Source organism: Diaporthe batatas (genome assembly GCF_019321695.1).
Source record: "Diaporthe batatas strain CRI 302-4 chromosome Unknown Contig00003, whole genome shotgun sequence".
In the NCBI taxonomy this organism is placed as follows: Eukaryota; Fungi; Ascomycota; class Sordariomycetes; order Diaporthales; family Diaporthaceae; genus Diaporthe; species Diaporthe batatas.
In genome coordinates this window covers 5,299,865-5,318,935 of record NW_025408550.1, presented here as the reverse complement: position 1 = coordinate 5,318,935, position 19,071 = coordinate 5,299,865, and the positions used below count along the sequence as shown (strand labels likewise).

Genomic DNA, 19,071 nt, shown 5'->3' with positions numbered 1-19,071 from the left:
AAGTAATATTTTAAAGATTATATCTTTAAATAAATAAAATAAATAATTTATAAAAATATTAATCTTTTAATATAATATATAATATAGATTTTATAATATTTTATAATATTTAAAAGTATATAATTTAAAAGAATTAATTTATTTTAATATTAATAATCTTTAAAATTTATAATTTATTAAAATTATAATTTTAATATTTTAAATTTAATAGAATTAATATTAAAAGCTAATAAAATTTTAAATAATTCTTATTTTTAAATAGAATATTATATTTATATATTAATAAACTTTTAAAAATATAAAATTAAATATAAAATAAATTTCTAATTATAAAAATAAAGTTATAAAAAGTAATATTAATATAATATTTATTTATATTAAATTTAATTATAAAGAATAACTATTAATTAAAAGTTTTATAATTAAAAATTAATAATAATATCTTTAATTTTATATTATTATTTTTATATCTTTTAAAAATATAATAACTTAACTCTTAAAGTTATTAATATAATTTATAAAAATACTAACTTATTTAAAATAATTATTTATTAAATTATAAAGGTATTTAATAATATTAATAAAATTATAAACTTTAATTATAATTATTAATATAAAATAATTATAAATAATAATAATTTTATTAAATTAATAATAATATTATCTTTTAAAATAAAAAAGTTAAAAACTTTTATTTAATAAATAAATTAATTTTAAATATATTTAAAATAAAATTATAAACTATTAATTAAATAAATATAATTAATATATATTTATAAAATTACTTTATAATATTTATTTAAATAATAATATTATTTATTAAATTATATATAAACTTATAAAGTTTATAAAAACTTTTAATAAATTTTAAAATATAATTAAAATATTATAAAAATTAAATAATATTATTAACTACTTATATAAACTAAATAATATAATAAAATAATCTTTTATACTTTTAAAGTTTAATTAAATATATTAAAAGTTATTTTTAAGTTTATAAAAATATATTATTTATAACCTATTATATATTAAATTTAATTTATAATATTAAATATAAAATATATATACTTTTAATATAATTATTTAATTAATAATAATTATAATAAAAGTATTAAATAATTTATTTAAATTAAACTTTTTTATATATAGTTATAAACTTTTAATATAAAATAAAAATAAAACTAAAAATTTTACTTTTATAAATAAATATACCTTTATAAACTTTAATAAAATTATATATAGCTTATTTTATAAAAGATTAAATTATTTAAAAAAGGTAAAAAGTTTATAATTATTTATATTAATATAATAAATAATTTTTAATAAAATATTTATATAATATTACTTTTATTAAATAAATTAAAAACTTTAAAGTATACTTTTAATATAAATAATAATTTAAAAATTATTTATAAAAGTATTTAAATACTACTTTAAAGTAGAAAGGAAAGTTTTAATATTTAAAATATAGTTTTATAATTAAAAGCTTTAATTTATATATTTTAAAAATATTAATTTAAGTTAATTAAAAAATAAATAAATAAAAGGTTTTATTTTATATATAATATATTATTTATTAATAAAAATTATTCTTTTAAAAATAAGTTTATTTAAAAATATATTATTAAAAATTACTTTATAAAAACTATAAAATCCTTTAAAAGTTTATTAATTATAATAAATCTTATAATAATAAAAATATCCTTTATAATTAAAAATTAATATTATTAATATTATTTATTTATATAAAATTTATAAAAATATAACTTAAATTTTATTATTAAAAATTTAAAATAATAATAAATTTAAAAATTATAATTAAAAAAGTATAAAAATTATAATTATTAATAAATTAAATATAAAAAGATTATAAAGTATTTTTATACTTTTATAAAGTAGTTTATTATAAAAAAATGGAGGATTATTAATACCTATTCTTATATAAAAAGTACTTTAATAACTTTAATTCTTTAAATAAATATTATTAAAAATTCCCTTTAAAAGTTTTTAATTTTATTATTATCTTTTATATAAAAAGTAAGGTTATAATATTTCTCTTTTATTTAAAATTATTTTTAATAAAATAAACTTAAATATTTCTTTTAAAGAATTTACTTTAAAATAACTTTAATTAATTATTTTATTATATTAATTTATAATTATATTATATAATTAATTAAATAAATTAAATTATTTATTATTATAAAAACTTTTTAAAAATAATATTTTAATTAATTAATAAATTATAAATATTTTTAAAGAAAATAAATTTAACTTTATAATCCTTTATTTAATAGTTTTATTTATTATAATTAAAATAAATATTATCTTTTTTAAATTATAATAATATAAAAATTAATATTTACTATTTATATATTATAAACTAAATTTTTAAAATAAAATAAATAATTTATTTATTAATTTATAAATTAAAAATTATTAATTATATTAATATAATATTAATTAACTTAAATTATATAACTTTTAACTTTTAATAATATTCTAACTAACCTTTATATAATAAAAAAGTAATTATATTATAAAGTTAAATTATTATTTTAAAAGTAATAAAATCTTTTATTTAATTATTTTATTAATATAAACTTTAATATATTTAATAAATTCCTTTATAATTATTATAATTATTAATTAAAATAATTTATTAATAATTTTAATATAAATATTTAATTAATTAATAAAGATTTTTAAATAAAATAATATAAATTATTATAAATTATTATTATAAAAGTAAAAGCTTAAAAAATATCTTAAAAATATTAAATAAAGTTAATATATAACTTATCTTTATAAAATAAAAAAGTTAAAAAAATATAATTTAAAAATAAAGAATATTATATTAATTTAAAATTTATATAATTACTTTTATAAAGATAAATTAACTTAATTTATTAATAAATATTTATTTAATAAAATTATTAAAATTATTTAATAGTTTTATAAAAACCTATTTAATTATAATTTATAAAAATTATAGAAATATAAAATTAAATTTATATCTTTTAAATTTATTAAAAATAAAAGTATTTATAATATTAAATTAAAAGTTTTTAAAAGAAAATTTTTTATATTAAAAGCTTTAAGAAGGTTAAATTTATTAAATAGAATTATTATAAAAAGACTTTTATAAATAAACCTTTATTAGTATAATAAGCCTTTATAAAGAGTTATATAATTAATATTAAAAATTAATTATATTATTTTTATATTAACTTTAAAAGTCTAAAATTATTAAAAGTTTATTATTAAAAAGTATAAATTAACTAAAATAATAATTTTATTTACTTTATTTAATATAATAAAGAATTATACTTTATTAAAGTATATAATAATTAAGTTAAACTTTTAATTAATATAATTATTTTAAATAATATAAATTATTTTAATAACTTTAAGTTTAATATTATATTTTATTTAATTTTTTAAATTATTATTTATAATTTTATTAAATTAAAAAGATAAATATTTAAAATATTAAAAACTTATAAACTTAATATATTAATTAATAAACTTTTAAAATACTCTTTTAATTATAAATTTATTAATATTAAACTTATAATTAATAAATACTTTCTAAAAAAGTCCTTTATTAAATTAACTTTACTAAATATTATAAAATATTAAATAAAAAAATTAATTAAAAATAAAAATTAATATAAAATAATAAAATTAATATTTATTAATATATTCTTTTAATTTAATTATAAATTAATTATATTAATAATAATAATATATAAAAAATATAATACTTATTATTAAAATTTTTAATTAATTTAAGAATTATTTATTTATAAATAATAATTATTAATAAATAAATACTATTATTATTTAATTTAATAAATAGAATTCTTTTTTATAATTATTATTATTATTATTAAAAATAATTTAACTTTATATAATTAAAATATAAATATTTATTTTAAATTAAATAGTAATTAAGTTAATAGTTATTTAAAAATATATTTAATAATATTAAAGTTAATTATAATTATTCTTATTAAGTATAAAAATAAAATAAAATTCTTTTAATAAAAATAATTATTTTTATATATCTTATTTTATACCTATATATTAAAATATTAGAATTTATAAGGAATTTAAAGTCTAAAGGTGTAGATAGTTAGGTTGTTGATTAAAAGAATTAGCTATTGAAGGGTGCCTGCAGAAGTGTGGTTTTGGCTGCCTGTAGGGCCTGCTTACGTAACTAACTACGGATCCACAGGGTGAGCCTTGGACCAACCCTGACCCTGGTCTCCAGCTTTCACAGTATTGCAATGCGGTGAGCACTGGCAGATGGTCGTCTTGGGCACATGCAGAAAGAGGTTTCACCCAGTACCAGTGGATCGAGCAGCTCAGTCTCTGGCCTAGACGAAAGGATCCCAGAAAAAGTAATGAACAAATTTAGACTGACGCAGTTGGACATCTTTACCAAATACTGCAATGCCCAGACTGTCCCGTGGCACACGGCAACACGATGCACTCCCTAGGCATCGCTTGCCGTACGGAGTAGTCTAGTCTACTTGGTCGGCCTGGGATCAGCGCTCCAAAGAAGTAGAAAGCAGAGGACCCATTCTCGGCAGCTGGGGACTGGGTCCTGTCACCCGTGCGTATCACGACAATCTTGATTACAGCGGATCGCGCACGAGGCAACGGCCCATCAAATAACTTAGATGTTTCTGGAGGACAAAATACCCTCTTTCTACCTCTCTGCTCCAATCACCGAGCGCATGTGGCCACAGAGATTCGAACAGGATTTGCAATCCACACTCATCTCCTCTGGCCTTGACAGAGAACACCGACCCGTCTCCCCCCTTGCCAACCGTGCGCGCTGGACGATACAAAGCTCGCAGCGCCAGCAAAATACTGCTTTGGTGATGTCTCCCACAATTGTTCTAATGAGTCAGTCGCCCTCCGCGTGGTTATCACTCTGTAAGCGAGTGTTGACGGCTGTCCCCTTTGGTCTGTGGGGACGAGACACTTCCCCTGAACCTGGGTTGTTTCCCACACTGTTCAGGGGACCTGTCCCGGGGGGAGGGGGGCCGTTGCGGACTACAGTAGGTACTGCTCTGTTCTGTCTGTCCAGAGGATCTTGAAGCCCCAAAGGTATGCCCGTCAATGTTCCTGGTTCTTCTACTATTAGCCGCCAAAGGCGTGCCCAAGCCTTGCCCAAAACTGCAAATCCTCCGTCGAGACTGGGCCTGACATGCCATAAACGTCGGGTCTTGGGGTCTTGGGCGCTGCATTGCGACGGCCCCCAGAGAACACGCAACGCACCTTGTCAAGGACATGGATCCAGGTGGAGGATATTTGTCCAGGCCCCTTTTATTACAATGCCACAGTGCTCATATGTGCCATCAAACCGTCGCTTATGAACAGACTGGACAGGAGCCAGCCAGCCGGTAAATGTGTCGCGCCTCCAGGTCTGCGTCCCGCTGGACATGTCTCCAGCTCTCTCAACCGCATTCCAGAACCAGAGTGATTCGACTCTGACGATGTCTGGAAGAAACAGTCTGCCTCATCTTGCTTGAGCGCTCGGAAGCGAACGACGATGGACGATGCGATTTCCACAGACTCGATAAAGCCCTTGCCAGCATTGTATCGGCGATGTCATGTCGCGATGCTTGTCCTTGGGCTGCTGTCCCTCGTGACGACAAGCCTCCTCTTTCTTCACATCACCTATCGCCTCATCCGATGGAAGATCAATGATGCTCGATCGGGCCAGGAGATCCATCACCGTGCCACGTACTCGACCACTGATGCCCAAGTCGACCTGAGCCTCGGGCTGTCTGAAGCACAGTATTTCAAGACTAGACAGAAACAGCCTGCCAGTGAGGCCGCGGCGGCAGCACCGACACAAGCACCAGTATCAGCTAGCCCTCTCACGAGAAGAGACACAGGGCAGACCGTCATATCACGACGCCAAAAGCCGCCAAATCCGCTCTTGCTGCTAATCTACAACCTTCTCTTGTCGGACATATGCCTGTCGGCGGCATATGTGAATAATGCCGTGTGGCTCCACCGGGATATGATAGAAGTCGGATCTGCAGCCTGTCACGTCCAGGGCTGGATTGTTAGTTTCGGCTGTCTAGCCACCAGTGGGTTCCTCTTCACTATCTCCATCTTCAGCTATCTCGGCATTATACGCGGCCGAAAACCAACAACTTTGGTCGTCGTTATTGCGTGCGCGGCAGTCTGGGTGCTCTCCGTATTCCTTGCGACCCTTGGACTATTCTTCATCGATATCGACAAATATTACAAAAGGCAGGTTTTGTGGGTGCGTATCTCTCAGACATGCTCGATCTCTCCTGCCCGTCTTCAGCTGACACCGACTGCCGCAGTGCTGGGTTGCCGAGGAGCACCGACTTTGGAGGCTCTCTATTTATGTTTGGGGGTTCACGGCCATGTCGGGGACGTGCTTCCTCTACTCCATGATATTCTACCGCCTCTGGCGGGAAAACCGTTCATCACGATTCATGCCTCGCCGCCCCGACTCGATCACCTCAAGCTCCCGGGTCCGGGCGGACGACAGCACGCCGCTCCGTCCCTCAGGACACCATCCTGCATTCCTTGTGTATCCCTGTATATACACATTTACAGGCACTCCCCTCATCCTCGGGTCTCTGATCCCGGCTCTCGAAAGAATCCCATTATTTAGTAAGCATCTTCTGGATACAATCCTGACCCCCTTCAAGGACGAACATGCCTCATTCTTAGCGCATTCTTAGCCCATGTAGCAAACACTTTCGGGGCTATAGATATCAAGACAGGTTATGGCAACCTTGTGTTCAGCTCTTTCCTGTGTTGGGGTAAAGCTATTCTTTTGGTTCTTGGTGGCTGACTCGGAATGATGTAGTGGGCGCAGCTGGGGCCCTTCTTGCCGCAACTGGCCTCCTCGACTCGATCCTCTGGTCTTACATAATTGTTTTCAGCGACAAGGCAGACATTCGCAACACAGGTCTCGACCAATTTACGTTCATGAGGACGCCGGAAGGGCGTAATCTCGGTAATATTGTATACGTGCAGGGTGGTCAGGACAAGTGGAAGAGACAATCGTGGCATTCGAAGAAAGAAAAGGGGTGGTGGAGAATCGGCGATCGCAACAGCAGCCAACCGTCGCTTCCTTCGCAACAAGCCCAGTCTGACGGGGGAATACAGATGGACATCGTCACGATGGTTGTGGTCGACACAAGTGGAGAACCGTCAAGTCGACAGTCAAGGGACAGGGGCTATTCCACGGATATTCCCTCGATCCCGCCTCATATCAAATAATTCGATTTATTTGGTCAATAAATAGACTTCTGCTAATAGATGACTGCCCAAGTCTTCTGGGTCCTCTCCACCCACCCCATTCCCTATGCCCAGACTCTGCCGCCAACTGGTCTTTTGAACGAGACATTTGCTGCTCCAGTATGCTCGTTGTAACCTTGGAAGTCGGCAGTCGCGACAGGTCGATGGGTTATATTCGAAGAGTGACTGATTTCTGTTTGGTAACACCATCGGCACAATTCGCTGCCTCCGGTAAAAGCAGAACTATCTCTCCGCAGTAATCATCTTGAGCATGGCATCTGCAACCTCGACGGGGTTCGTCGCGTTGAGGTAGTGGCCACCATCAGGGACAAAAGTCAGCTCCGCCTCGGGGGCGGACGTGAACAGCTTAATGTGCTCGGTAGGCACGGTGGTACCGTATGGAATGTCCTTGGTCCCCTGCGAATCGCTGATGTCAGACGCCACATCGAGACCGACAAGTCAAAACTCTCAAGACGCGCGCGCCCCCATTTGAAACCCACATACCTGAAGCCAGTGGACGGGACATTTGACATCCTTTAGGCGGAGGAGGAGGCCATCCCTTGTCAGGAGGTTGAGCAGGGCCATCTTGGCCTTCCTGCGGCCCTCGTCCCCACGGTAAACCTCCCGTAGCGTGTTGGTCCAAAATGCTGCCTTGTCTGGCGTACCATGGTCACCGAAACCGACGCTTCCAACCATGCCGCACCAGACGTCGTCGACGACAAAGTCCTCGACGGGGCTCGACCATTTCTCCAGGAAAGGCGACAGCATGGTGACCGGATCCCAGCAGCCCTTTAACCTCGACTCTTGGGATTCGTAGTCCATCGACGTGCCAAGCACGAGCAGGCCTTGGATCTATCGAGCCGCTTAGTATCAAGCCTCGGGCACATTTCTACGCATCTTCTCGGGTTTCGGGTGTCACCCTCAGCTCCAGAGTTGCAAGGACTTTTCTCATACCCTCTCTGGCGCAAGTATGGCCATCCGTGCGACCATCCAGCCGCCCTGACTTGTTCCGAGAGCGTACGCCCGCTCGACACCCAACTTATCAAGCACCTGCAGGGCCATAATGGCCGTGTCCCAGTAGGTGAAGTGCTCGGTAGGGCAGCTCGTGGCGCCGTGGCCGAGGGGCTCAATGGCGAGCAGATTAACGGCGGCGGTGAGCCTCTCGTCCTCGAACTGGTCCCGGTACAGGGCCACAGTCATGCACATTGCGTTTATGAGAACGCATGTCGGCTTGGACGGGTCGATCTGCCCGTTTCCAGAGATGGCATACCCGGCCTTGATTCCGCCCAGGTGGGGGACTTGGATGGTTTGGGTGGCGGCCATGTCTCCTTGCCTTGTTTCTCTCTTTTCTCCTCGGTTTGAATGTAGGGGAGAAGCCCAGAGTCCAGGAGCGTCTGCTGGTGATGCTCCCGAGCCTACTTCTGCAACACGCGAGTGCCGTCAAGGGCTCAAGTTGCCGCCTGCTGTGGGACCTCACTGCGCTGGTGCTACTGTGTAAGTGGGAATTGAGCCCTTTTTACCCTAGCCACACTAGAGGCTAGCCTCGGACAGCCATCCCCCAGGGCCCTCCCTGTGGGCTTGGAGGCATTGCCTCCACGGTATCGTCGTGTCACCGACGACTCCGTTGAGGGTCCGTATGACAGCACCAAACTGCAGTACCGGCCTCGACGCTCCCAGCCTGTCAGATTGTCAGACCGCAAGCCTGGCATATACCGTATGATATACGGCACAGTCCACATGGCTTGCCTCGGTCCGAAAGTCAATTCCAATGAGTGATCGACACCCCCGCGGGAGGCGTGGTTCATCCGATGACACGGGCTGGCATCTTGTGGGCCTTTCATGACTCAACCCCCCTGAGGGCTCTCCGTGCTGGTGTCCACCGTCACACTGTTCGGGATATTAATCTAGGCTGCAGAATTCTTGATTATCGACGACTCTGGGCCAGCAGAATACGATACGTTACTTGCATCTGTCCATCTTCGATACACTCCCGAGACGACACACTCTAGGGTGGCATTGCCGATGGACACGCCCTCGGACACGCCCTTGGGCATGACCTACTGTGGTACACTAGAGAGCAATGAGATTCGCTTGGGTTCTTGGGAAGCAAGGCAAAGAATTGGGACCATCCAGTACGTTGGACACTGCACTACGGTACCGGATATCTACCAGGTTGCCCATCGAGGCAATGCCAAGCAATGCCCAGCCCAATGACCTCGCAGGCCCCTTCATCCTCTCCTCCCGCCCAACCCAGCAGAGAGCACAACATCGGGCACAGGCTTCTGCCCGGCCCCAAACGCATCCACGACCCTCGTCCCATCCCCGTCCCTCCTAACATCCACAGCGCCCCATCGCTGCTCCCTCGAAGCCCTCCTCGTGCCCCACGGTGGGCGGTGCGCCGGCCCCTGGCCCTCGCCCTCGCCCTCGCCCTCGCCCTCGCCCTCCCATACGCCCACCTCGTCCAGCAGCACCTCCACGGCCCAGCCGTACCTTACCCTGCTACCCTCGCCCGCCACCCTGCCTGGGGGGCCGAAGAGCGCCTCGGCGTCCACCCTCGTCCGGGGCACGCGCGAGCACATTAGGTGCATGTCCAGCATCTGGGCGAAGATAAGCCCAAACGACGGCTTGTTGCGCCGCGAGAGCGGCGTGTCGTGCGCGTATCCCAGGCCGGTGGTCGGGAGCGGCGGGGGGTTGAAGATGGAGCGGAGCGTGGGGTCCAGGGTCCTCCCGCTCGGGCCTCTCGAGTTCGGTGCCTCTTGCCCTGGGCCTGGACTTCTGCTGTGGCGATCAGAAAGGGCTTCTTGCGAACTTGTTGTCGAGTTGAGGATGATGGTGAGTGGGCCACCGTGTTTGGGTGAGTGTGATAGGTAGCGTAGCTGAGAGGAGAGGATCTGGACCGTCTGGTGGGCTGTCTCTTTCTCTCGTAGGCGAAAGAGGGACGACAGAATTGTAGACATGTGTGTTATCAGTACTATATCTGGAAGTTGTGAATCTGCCTCCGTCTCGGACTGATCGATGTCGGGCTGGTTGATGCTCGCCTCATTTTCCTTGGAGGATCGATTCTCCGCAGGTACCACCAGTCCTTGTGCTTCTGGCTCAGGCGACGTTTTCGCTCGACTCATAGGAGAACAAAGGTCATCCTCGTCCTCACTATCTGCGATCTCTATTCTCTCACCGGGTGACGGCTTCCTGGGCTTTGCCTCCACAAATTCCATATCATCCGGTAGACTGCTTGGAGGATCTGACAGCGGGCTTGACGATAGTTCTGATGTATTTGCTTCTTCCTGTTGATCCCTCTCATCCGTGTGGGCGGCTTGGGAGGCAGCGATCGCCTCTTCCTCGGCGGCCTGTTGGCGACTCGAAGGCTCTTGAGGCGGCTTGTCATGGGAAGACATACTATTCAGCTCTTCAAGGGCCTCCCACAGCCCGGAGACGTCGAAGACGCGGGAAATCGAAATCGCCTCCAGATACCGCTTCAGGAGCTCACTGCCCTTCCCAGGCTTCTGGCCCTGCGCCACAAGCTGTGCCGTAAACGTGTCCCGCAGTGTTGGCAGTAGTGCCCCAACAGAGAGCGTCGTGATGACCGTAGCCCGCGGCACCGTGCCCCGTCCAGTCCTGAGATTGTCGACAAACAGCCTCGCCACAGTCTGGAGCCCGATCTGCACGAGCGTAGTTAGCAATGGCGTTGCCCCCTCGGCTGAATGCCGCGCAAGGAATGTTGTGCTCACCAGCAAGCCCACATCCTCGTCCTCGGCGCTGATGCCGATAACGCAACCCCTCTCGAACCCGCCCAGGAGCACTTGGTCGTCCAGCTCGCGACATCCGGTGAGGCACCGGCCGCGCCGCGCCAGCGCGTCCCTGCGCCTCGCCTCTTGTTCAAATAGGGTCGCCCCAGAGACCGGCTCGACCTGGAAGTGAGAGCTAATCTGCGATGATTGCGGCGGCGGCTGTTCCATGATCTGTCTGTCTGTTTTGCCTGTCGGCTGGTCGCCTGGCCGGCCGATTCCAAATTTCTGCAGTTTTCAAAGCCTGTGCCCCGCTATTTGGCTTGTTTGACGGGGGCAGTCGCAAGGCGACTCCTGTCCTATAGGCGCAAGATAGGGAGGTGATGGTGGACGGTGAGCGCAGGCCGCAGTGATGGCTTGGGTGAAGTCGCACATCTTCGTGTGTGTGGATTAGATGTGATGGACCGCGAGGACAAGGCAGCCAGCGAATGCTTCCCGTCACAAGCAGACCGCTTGGTCTGCTATCCCAAAATTGCCAGACGAGAGCGGGATTGTCCAACCGACTGCTTAAGCTTAAGGATGAATGGGCCGTTGAAGAGCGGCATACATTGAAGTGTCGAGGCTCAAACTTGCCTGGGTACGAGATTACATGGGCTCCTAGTCAAATAAAACGGTTGCTGGTCTGCCAGGAACATGCCAGCCACAATGGGCGTCACTAACGTGGTTGAGCCTCAACACTGTGCCTAGCCGATAGTGCATCCGGTGAGCAGGCGTCCATCTGCAAGCCTTCGCTAGACAAGCACAGGCAGCTAGATTGCGTGGCACAGTACACTCTGCGGTACACTCCGCGATAGACTACCTGATAGAACAAACATTGTGCACCGCACCGGCAGATCACAATATCCTCAGCCGCCGCCAGCTTTCAAACAGACGATCCTGATCCAAATGAATCTTGAGAGGTGGGGACCGAATTTGCCTATGCCCGTCCTGCGCCCCTTGCTATGACATAACGCCTAGCTTGCAGTCGTCTGCGCATCCCGCGGAACGTCAAAAGGAATTAGGGGATGGGTTGTATTCAATCTGCCTAGGAAGTTGCCCGGTTGACTGCTGCTGTCTGTCGGACGTAGCGATTCGTAAGAGCAATATTCTTGCCGTCGATCCTGCCCACTAAATAAACGTCTTCCATTGTAACGCACGCTCCCACTCTTGGTTTTGCCATCGTGTCATGTCTGTCTGTTAACCTGCTGGGGGGGTTTTTTTTTTATCGCATCTCGAGGATTCACCGGCCTGTTCGAACGCAAGGGCGCAGAGGCTGTGACCGTTCCACTGAGACCTGTCCCGACAGTGGTTGAGTGCTTCTAGCTCGGTTTCGTAGTGTGCACACCCACAGAGGGTAGCGGCTCAACAGATCCCTCAACGCCTATTCCAACCAATCTCCCCGAAATAAATGTACAAGAATGGTAACCATCATCCACCATTCACCCGTTTCCAATTGCAAAGTGCCTCGACCTGTGACAAATTAAAAGCCATCTTGGTACATTCCGCCGTGTCGCGAGGTCCTGGTCTCGACTAGTACTCTGCAGTTTCGTCTGTGCGCGATCGCCTGGTGACCTGTCGGTACGCATGGATGCTGCGCGTTCTGAATAAGCCTAGAGGGTTAGAAGAGTGACGGAGGCTCGTGCTTGCCCCAGAGGTATTGCTCGCCTAAATCCCGTCCCTGTCGGAGGGGCGAGATCGTGGGCCGCCCTTCAAACTCTTCATTCGGGTAAGCAGGCCGCCGCCGCTCTTCTTAGGTTGCTGCTCGGGCCCACTCAGGGCATCGGTTGTGGAGCGCCTCTCGAGACTGCCCGGGATGGGCGGGGAGGCTGGTGAGCCCGGGCCGGCTTGGCTCATCTTGCGCACCGTGATTTGCTCCTCACCATCCTTGCTCGGTTCATATTCGGCGAAGAAGGGGTTCGTCTCGTTGCGAGCGCTGGACATGCTGGCGGATGTAGAGTGGTCGCGGTAGGCGCCCTCAGGGTTGGTCAGGCGACCAGACGGGCCGAATTCGCCTCTCGGCGGCCTGTTCATGCCCCGAATGCGCTGGGCGAGTGATTTCTTCCGCTGCAGCCCACCCTCCTGGTTTTGCAAAGCAGACTCCTGTTCGGCCTTTTGCACGGCTGCCCTGGCGGCCGGTGTGCCCTCGAGGAATGTCGAGGTACCCAGACCCACGGTCTCGTCCCCGTGGATAACGGAGGCACGGCGGTGGGGGTCGAATAGGGCCATGTCCTTCTTCGTGGGTGGGGCGCCGGAAATGCTCGTGGCATAATCGGTAAAAGCTTCCTCGGTCCCGTTCCCCATGAATGTGGAGTGGTCGGCGCGGGCTTGGAGCGGGCCAGAGCCGCCGATCGACATGTTCGCAGAGTCCTTAGCGAAAGCAGCCAGGGGCGCGCGACCGCTGGCTGCTTTGTTGCGAGACGCGATGACGGCATCGTAGGGACCGGAATGGTGGAAAACTGTCATCAAGGTTAGCATGGCCTATAGAGAATCGGCTTTGGGGGATTGGTGTGGGCTTACGGCCAGTGCCATAGATGCTGGTCGCATCAAGCTTATCAATCAGATCCATGTCTCTGTGAGTCTTTGGCGGCCTGTCGCGGCCCTCGCGTCGCTTGCGCTCCTCGCGCTCCCTACGCCTCTTCTCGCGCGCCCTCTTCTCTTCTTCAGTCAGCACGGGCCTCTCAGTCAGTGAGGACTCGGAGTTCCGCCTTCCTCGCCCAGACCCAGGAGCCGCACGTCGGGGAGGAGAGTTAGGCCCATCGCCATTGGGGCGTTGCCGACGAGCTCGCATCGCCTCCTCTTGGGATCGTGAGGGCCTATGGTTTGGAGGAGGCCCACGCCGGCCAGGAGGAGGAATATTTTCCCCCCTCGGAGCGCCGGGACGGTTCATAGGTGGAGGCCGTTGAGGTGGATCTGGCTTCTTGTCCTTGGTATCGATGGTGATGCCAGCCTGCAAGCAGAGATAAATAAGTACAAGAGATCAGAAAGGCGAGACAAGATTGCTGATGACGCAATGTCTGAGATGATGCACCACAACCACGCAGGCGGCGACTGCATTAACGCTATTGCGTGTTTCACCAAGGTGAGGAGAAGGGAGGGGCTTTCTTGGGGGTGGGAAACACATACAAACATGTCCTCGATGGTAGGCGAGGCAGGGCGATTCTTGTCAGCCATCTTTTCGGTTGGTGAGTCGAGATCTGGGATCAACAATTGATTCTGAGGTTGACTCTGGCTCTGATGGTGATGCTTTGTGGGGTCGAGAAAAGGGTTGTTGGAAAGAGGTCGCGACGAAGACGACGACGGTGGTTGTTGAGGGGCAGGGTCATCGAAAGGGGAGGAGGGACTTTTGGGCAAGGGCGACCCAGCACGGTTGCGAAAAGGGTTATTCGAAGATAAGCTGAGGGACAGGCCGGGAGATGGTTGATCTAAGAACCCAACAGCAGTCAATTGTTAGCGAAGGTGGCTTGTCAATTGATCGGGGAGGCGGCAGGTTGCATGCAAATGACGATTTTGATAGGGACGATGAAACAGCAATCTCCTTGCATGATACAGCGGGGGTCCAGCCAGTTGGTTTAAGGGGACTGGAGTGGGAGCTCCTTTCTGCAGGCGACAGCGCCCAGATTGCGCGCCAAAGCTCCCGGCCAAGCCCAACCAGGCACCATGAGCCCAAAAAGGGGCTTGTAGTTAAAAAAACATATTAAAAAAAATGAGATGTAGACCGGGGAGGTGCCAGATTTGCTGCTCCTTTTGCCATTTTGGAGGGGGCATGTTGAGGGCAGATCGCTGTACTCGGGCAGGGTTTCGGTGCTCACCTCGGGAATCCGGTTGGGTTGCAGCCATTTTTTGGGCGGCTCGAATAGGGGGAGTGGATAGATGCGCGTGGTTTCCCCAGCCAACCTTGGAAGGGCCCGGTTCAGGGGTCGTGTACCCGTGGGTGGGTGGGTGAGTGTGTGTGTGTGTGTGTGTGTGGGCGCGCGCGAGCACAAAAATGTTCAGATGCCCAGTCAAGGTGTGTGTGGCCTGGTCTTAAAAGTGACGCTCCGCACAGATGATTCCACACATGCGCCAGAGTCAGTTCCCCGTCTGTTACTCGCGTTGGTGTCTTGGACTCGCAAATCCCTTGGCTCTTCTTGTTCCGTCACTGCCTACGCGCTAGCGGCATACCAAAATCACACAGGCTATATCAGTCCAAGTTGTGAAGGCCTGGGACTGTTGGGCGTATCGAATGCGGGAATAGGATCGAGTCGGGACTCCGGATCCAACGGCAGTGCAAGGTGGTGGCACGCAGGTTGCGATAGAGGGGTTCGTGTTCGAATGTGGTCGGTCGTCCGTGCCCACAAGAACCAGAGGTGGTGAGCAGCTAGACAGCTCCTGCCAACTCCCTATGCTCTCTGCCTTGCCTCGGGGGCCTTCTTCGTCCAAAGATGCAGTGTAACGTGACCAATGGAACAGCGTCTGTCGGTGTTCTCGCAGCCGTGGACAATGACCAGGGATGACCAGGGATGACTAGGGATGACGAGGGCTTCCGTGACGTCCGTCAAAACACCCAGCGCGAACAGGACTGCGAACGGCTGGCGACAGTTGGTCAAGTAGTAGAGCACACTCCGAGTTGGCGGCGGGTGATGCTTGTTGTCCTAGACGCCAACTAAGTAGCCCGGTTCCGCAGCCAAACCTTCTGGGGAGATGGAAGAGCGCGGCCGAGTCGGGAGTGCCGTTCCAGGCGTGTGCGGTGCAGCAGCGCAGTGCAAATGACGTCTAGGGCTTCTGGTGGTCGGCGACAGGCCTTTGATTGCTCGCTCCACCACCGGGAATGATTGTCGGTTCGCTGGGATGAAACGGCTGAGCCGCGAATTCGCTCTCGGCTGAATAGGTTCTGGGACGATGATGCAGTTATGGCTGGATGGGTCCTGTCTCTGGACGGACCCAAAAAGAGTGTGGTGAGTGTGTGAGAGCTGCTGACGAGTGGCCGAGGGCACCGGGTATTATGCAAGTCATGTAATCCTGTAGATGGGGTCGGCAGGGCGCCAGGCGAGGCGCGGGAATGTTAGGTGGTGCGATGCGACAGAGGACGCGGATGGGCGGGTGAGAGGGAGGAGGAGGCTTTCTAAAAAAGATGTGTGCTGGATGCGATGAGCGAGCGAGCGAACGGGGGGTGGGACGGAGACGGGACGGGCAGTGACGGGTCGGGCACTGATGATGACTTCGCAAGTGAACAGGAGGAGAAAGTCGAGCGGGAGAGTGGCGACGGGATGGGATAGATCTACACGATTCGTTTCCTCGGGCCTGACTTGTTTCTTTTGAGGGGCTGACAGGACAGTGTTATTAGTTGGGCCGTGGACCTGGGGCTATTTAGACATGCCGGACCGCCGTGCTCTGGGCCTTGAGACCGTGGGACCGACCTTCCTCAGTCATCCAACTGCCTCTTTCCAATTTAGGGTGCCAATTTCAGCAACCCAGCTCCTTCTCTTTATCGGTCCCGACCCGGCAGCTGTGCCATTATTACGGGACGGTATGGCTGGTGTTCCCTGGTGCCCCCGTCCAAGGTACCGCACCACACCCAAGGGACTGACTACTTAAGTAACCACCTGGGCACCTATGTACAATTGTTAGCTGCCCAGGTGGTTTGTTATTACGGAGTACGGCGTAGCAACATACGGGCAGGCCTGGCTGGCTGGCAGGCAGGCAGGCAGGCAGGCTGTACTGTACTGTATGTTGCAAGATGATCTAGACCCTGGCTGGACGATGTGGGATCCGCCCTCAGCTCCGCCGATGGGTCCAGCCCCCTCCCCATCCCCATCCCCATCTCCGTCGTCTCCATCCCAGCACCTATTATCCCCGGCGCGGCCAAGCTCTCCCTCCCGTCCTGACTGTGCCAGACAGCCAGAACAGCCAGACTTGTCGTGGGCCGTACTGCCAGCCAGTCAGCATGGAGCGAGATCCCAAGAAACTCCAAACCTTCTCCCTGGTGGCCCAATGCGGATGGGGATTCCAACATATTGCGCAAGGGCTGGCGTTGCCATCGCATCACCCGTCGCCGTTGGGGAGACAACAAAGGCTAGGCCCTAGCATCAGGAACGGAGCAAGGTCCTAGGGCGTGCGTCTGTCTCTTATTATTCGTGCTGCCCGCCCGTTCCTGCCTGACTTGGCATCACGCCTTTCCCTTCCCGTCCTGAAGTCTCGCCCTCCGTACTGCCGTACCACGAGTACGTTGCCCATCCTTAGGTACTTGAGTAGGCGAGCTCTGGCATGTTGATCTCGGAACAGGGGCTGTGAGCAGACCACCCTGCACCCTGCAACTGCCAGATACATAGTAGAAAGAGAGAAGGGGGGAAAAACAGACCCCAAGTGAGGCCGTGATGCCGCTAGCTGATCGTCTCGGTCACCCCCACTGCTGGCGCGTGCTGGTTATCCTTATTAGCCCGCGCCCAAGTCTTGCCTCGACAGCTCGACAGCCCGACAGCCATATCACGCTTCTTTAGTGTGCTTCACATTAAGGAGGTCTCAACTTCTCTTATAATTCAGGGGAGATTGCGACTCTCGGAGCATTTATTATCTATCAGTCAACCACGGCCGTCCACAATGTCTGCGGACGGCCACGTCTACGGTGATCATCTGCGAACTCGCGAACTCGTTGCTGTAGGGCAGGCCCTCTGACATTCCGTGTCGGTTGCACTTGTGTCCTGTTCTGTGTCGATACTGTCTGACTGTGTCGATTACCTGCAACCCCGTCCGCTACATCGACCAGGAAACGAAACCGTGTGTACTCCCACCACTCCGCCGAAACATCAACCCTCACTCTTCCTCGCGACGAGCAGCCCATTTCTTTCTTCCACCAATCCTCGCCATCAACCGGCCATCGACAGAGTTCTCAAATTCCCGATTACCCACCCGGTAGAGCACAGGCTCCCCTTCTCCCCTGCCACTGCCCTGCTGGCGCTGCAACATTTGGGCCATAATTTGAGCGCACGGGTTATTCCCTTGCGGGCTCACCAAAGGACCCCTATTTCCTCTCCCCTGACTACTTGCCCCTGCCCTCTACGACCCTGCTTAAGCGATTTGCGGGGTAGCTGCCCGCGCTAAACCCGTCACGATGGCCGGTGCCACTTCAGCTGCGACAGCTGCCCATAGGCCACTGCTACTAATAAGCTCACCGACAGCCTCCCCACCAAGAACGGTGGCAAGATACTGCCGTCCGTCGATTATGGCTTGGGGTGCAGCCATGAGGGCTGTGGATGGGGCGTCCTCGCTGCCTCTTGCAAAGCGCATAACTCGTGTGTGAGGGCTAACCTCAACCAAGAGTCTGTAAGGTGAGGCTGAGCGAAGCTAAATATGATGGCTTACCTGTTACCATGTTAAAAAGGAAGACTGGCCGCCGGATCCAGCAGCCCTCGGTGAGTTCGACACTTACGAACCAGGGGGGTCGCGGCCCATAGGTACACTGCGTGCACATCAGACATCACAGTACCAGAGTACCACGACCCTGTCGACCCGGACGAGCTGACGAGCTGACGAGCTGTGAGCTGTGAGCTCACTAGCCACAATAGCAGCTGTGGCGACTGGATATTCAATGACCCCAGCCATCAGCAATCAGCCCAATCTGCTTGGCACCGGCTCTTGGGAATCGCATCTCAGCCAGGCCTCTTTACTGTGTACTCGTCCGTCCGATATGTCTCAGGTTTGACGGCACAGCCTGCCAATCCACAGCTCATAGTGCCCGTTTCCGCTCATGGTGATGCATCGCCGGCCGGTGGCCAGTCACCAAGTGCCGAGGTCCCAATGTCACCTCTGTCGGTCTACTGTCCCGAAATCCTAATCAAGATTCTTTTCTGCACGTGCCTCAAATGAGCCAGGGGCAGGGGTGCTCAGGTATGAGCGACCTGACATGCTCTGCTATGGCACAATCTTGTCCATGATGGTAGATCGTGGTCAGTGAGCGCGGCGGAGGTACCCTGTGCCGGCCAAGCGACTGCGGCTCGCGCTAGAGAAACCATAACCTCTGTCG

General features: G+C 45.8%; 4 protein-coding genes across 4 annotated transcripts; 1 reads left to right on the top strand and 3 right to left on the bottom strand.

The window, feature by feature from the left end:
• The first annotated feature begins 4,968 nt into the window (after positions 1–4,968).
• KVR01_003220 (uncharacterized protein) lies at positions 4,969–8,047 on the top strand. The gene is made up of 4 exons (XM_044781593.1): positions 4,969–5,124; positions 5,407–6,295; positions 6,360–6,675; positions 6,875–8,047. Exons 2-4 carry the CDS (start codon positions 5,570–5,572, stop codon positions 7,288–7,290), a joined length of 1,458 nt encoding a protein of 485 aa, XP_044648235.1. The 5' UTR covers positions 4,969–5,124; positions 5,407–5,569; the 3' UTR covers positions 7,291–8,047.
• On the bottom strand, positions 6,880–8,631 carry KVR01_003998 (uncharacterized protein; the record flags this gene model as incomplete). The annotated part of the gene is made up of 4 exons (XM_044792909.1): positions 6,880–7,725; positions 7,813–8,160; positions 8,263–8,469; positions 8,503–8,631. The coding sequence occupies 4 exons, from the start codon at positions 8,629–8,631 to the stop codon at positions 7,552–7,554; spliced, it is 858 nt and encodes a 285-aa protein (XP_044649013.1). The 3' UTR covers positions 6,880–7,551.
• A 596-nt stretch (positions 8,632–9,227) lies between these two features.
• On the bottom strand, positions 9,228–11,670 carry KVR01_003483 (uncharacterized protein). The gene is made up of 2 exons (XM_044794570.1): positions 11,037–11,670; positions 9,228–10,967 (listed from the first exon to the last, which is right to left on the bottom strand). Exons 1-2 carry the CDS (start codon positions 11,262–11,264, stop codon positions 9,537–9,539), a joined length of 1,659 nt encoding a protein of 552 aa, XP_044648498.1. The 5' UTR covers positions 11,265–11,670; the 3' UTR covers positions 9,228–9,536.
• Positions 11,671–12,737: 1,067 nt separating this feature from the next.
• On the bottom strand, positions 12,738–17,089 carry KVR01_002366 (uncharacterized protein; the record flags this gene model as incomplete). Its single annotated transcript, XM_044786307.1, has 7 exons — positions 12,738–13,528; positions 13,590–14,019; positions 14,196–14,494; positions 14,882–14,966; positions 15,234–15,575; positions 15,742–15,982; positions 17,025–17,089. 7 exons carry the CDS (start codon positions 17,087–17,089, stop codon positions 12,738–12,740), a joined length of 2,253 nt encoding a protein of 750 aa, XP_044647381.1.
• Positions 17,090–19,071: the final 1,982 nt, after the last annotated feature.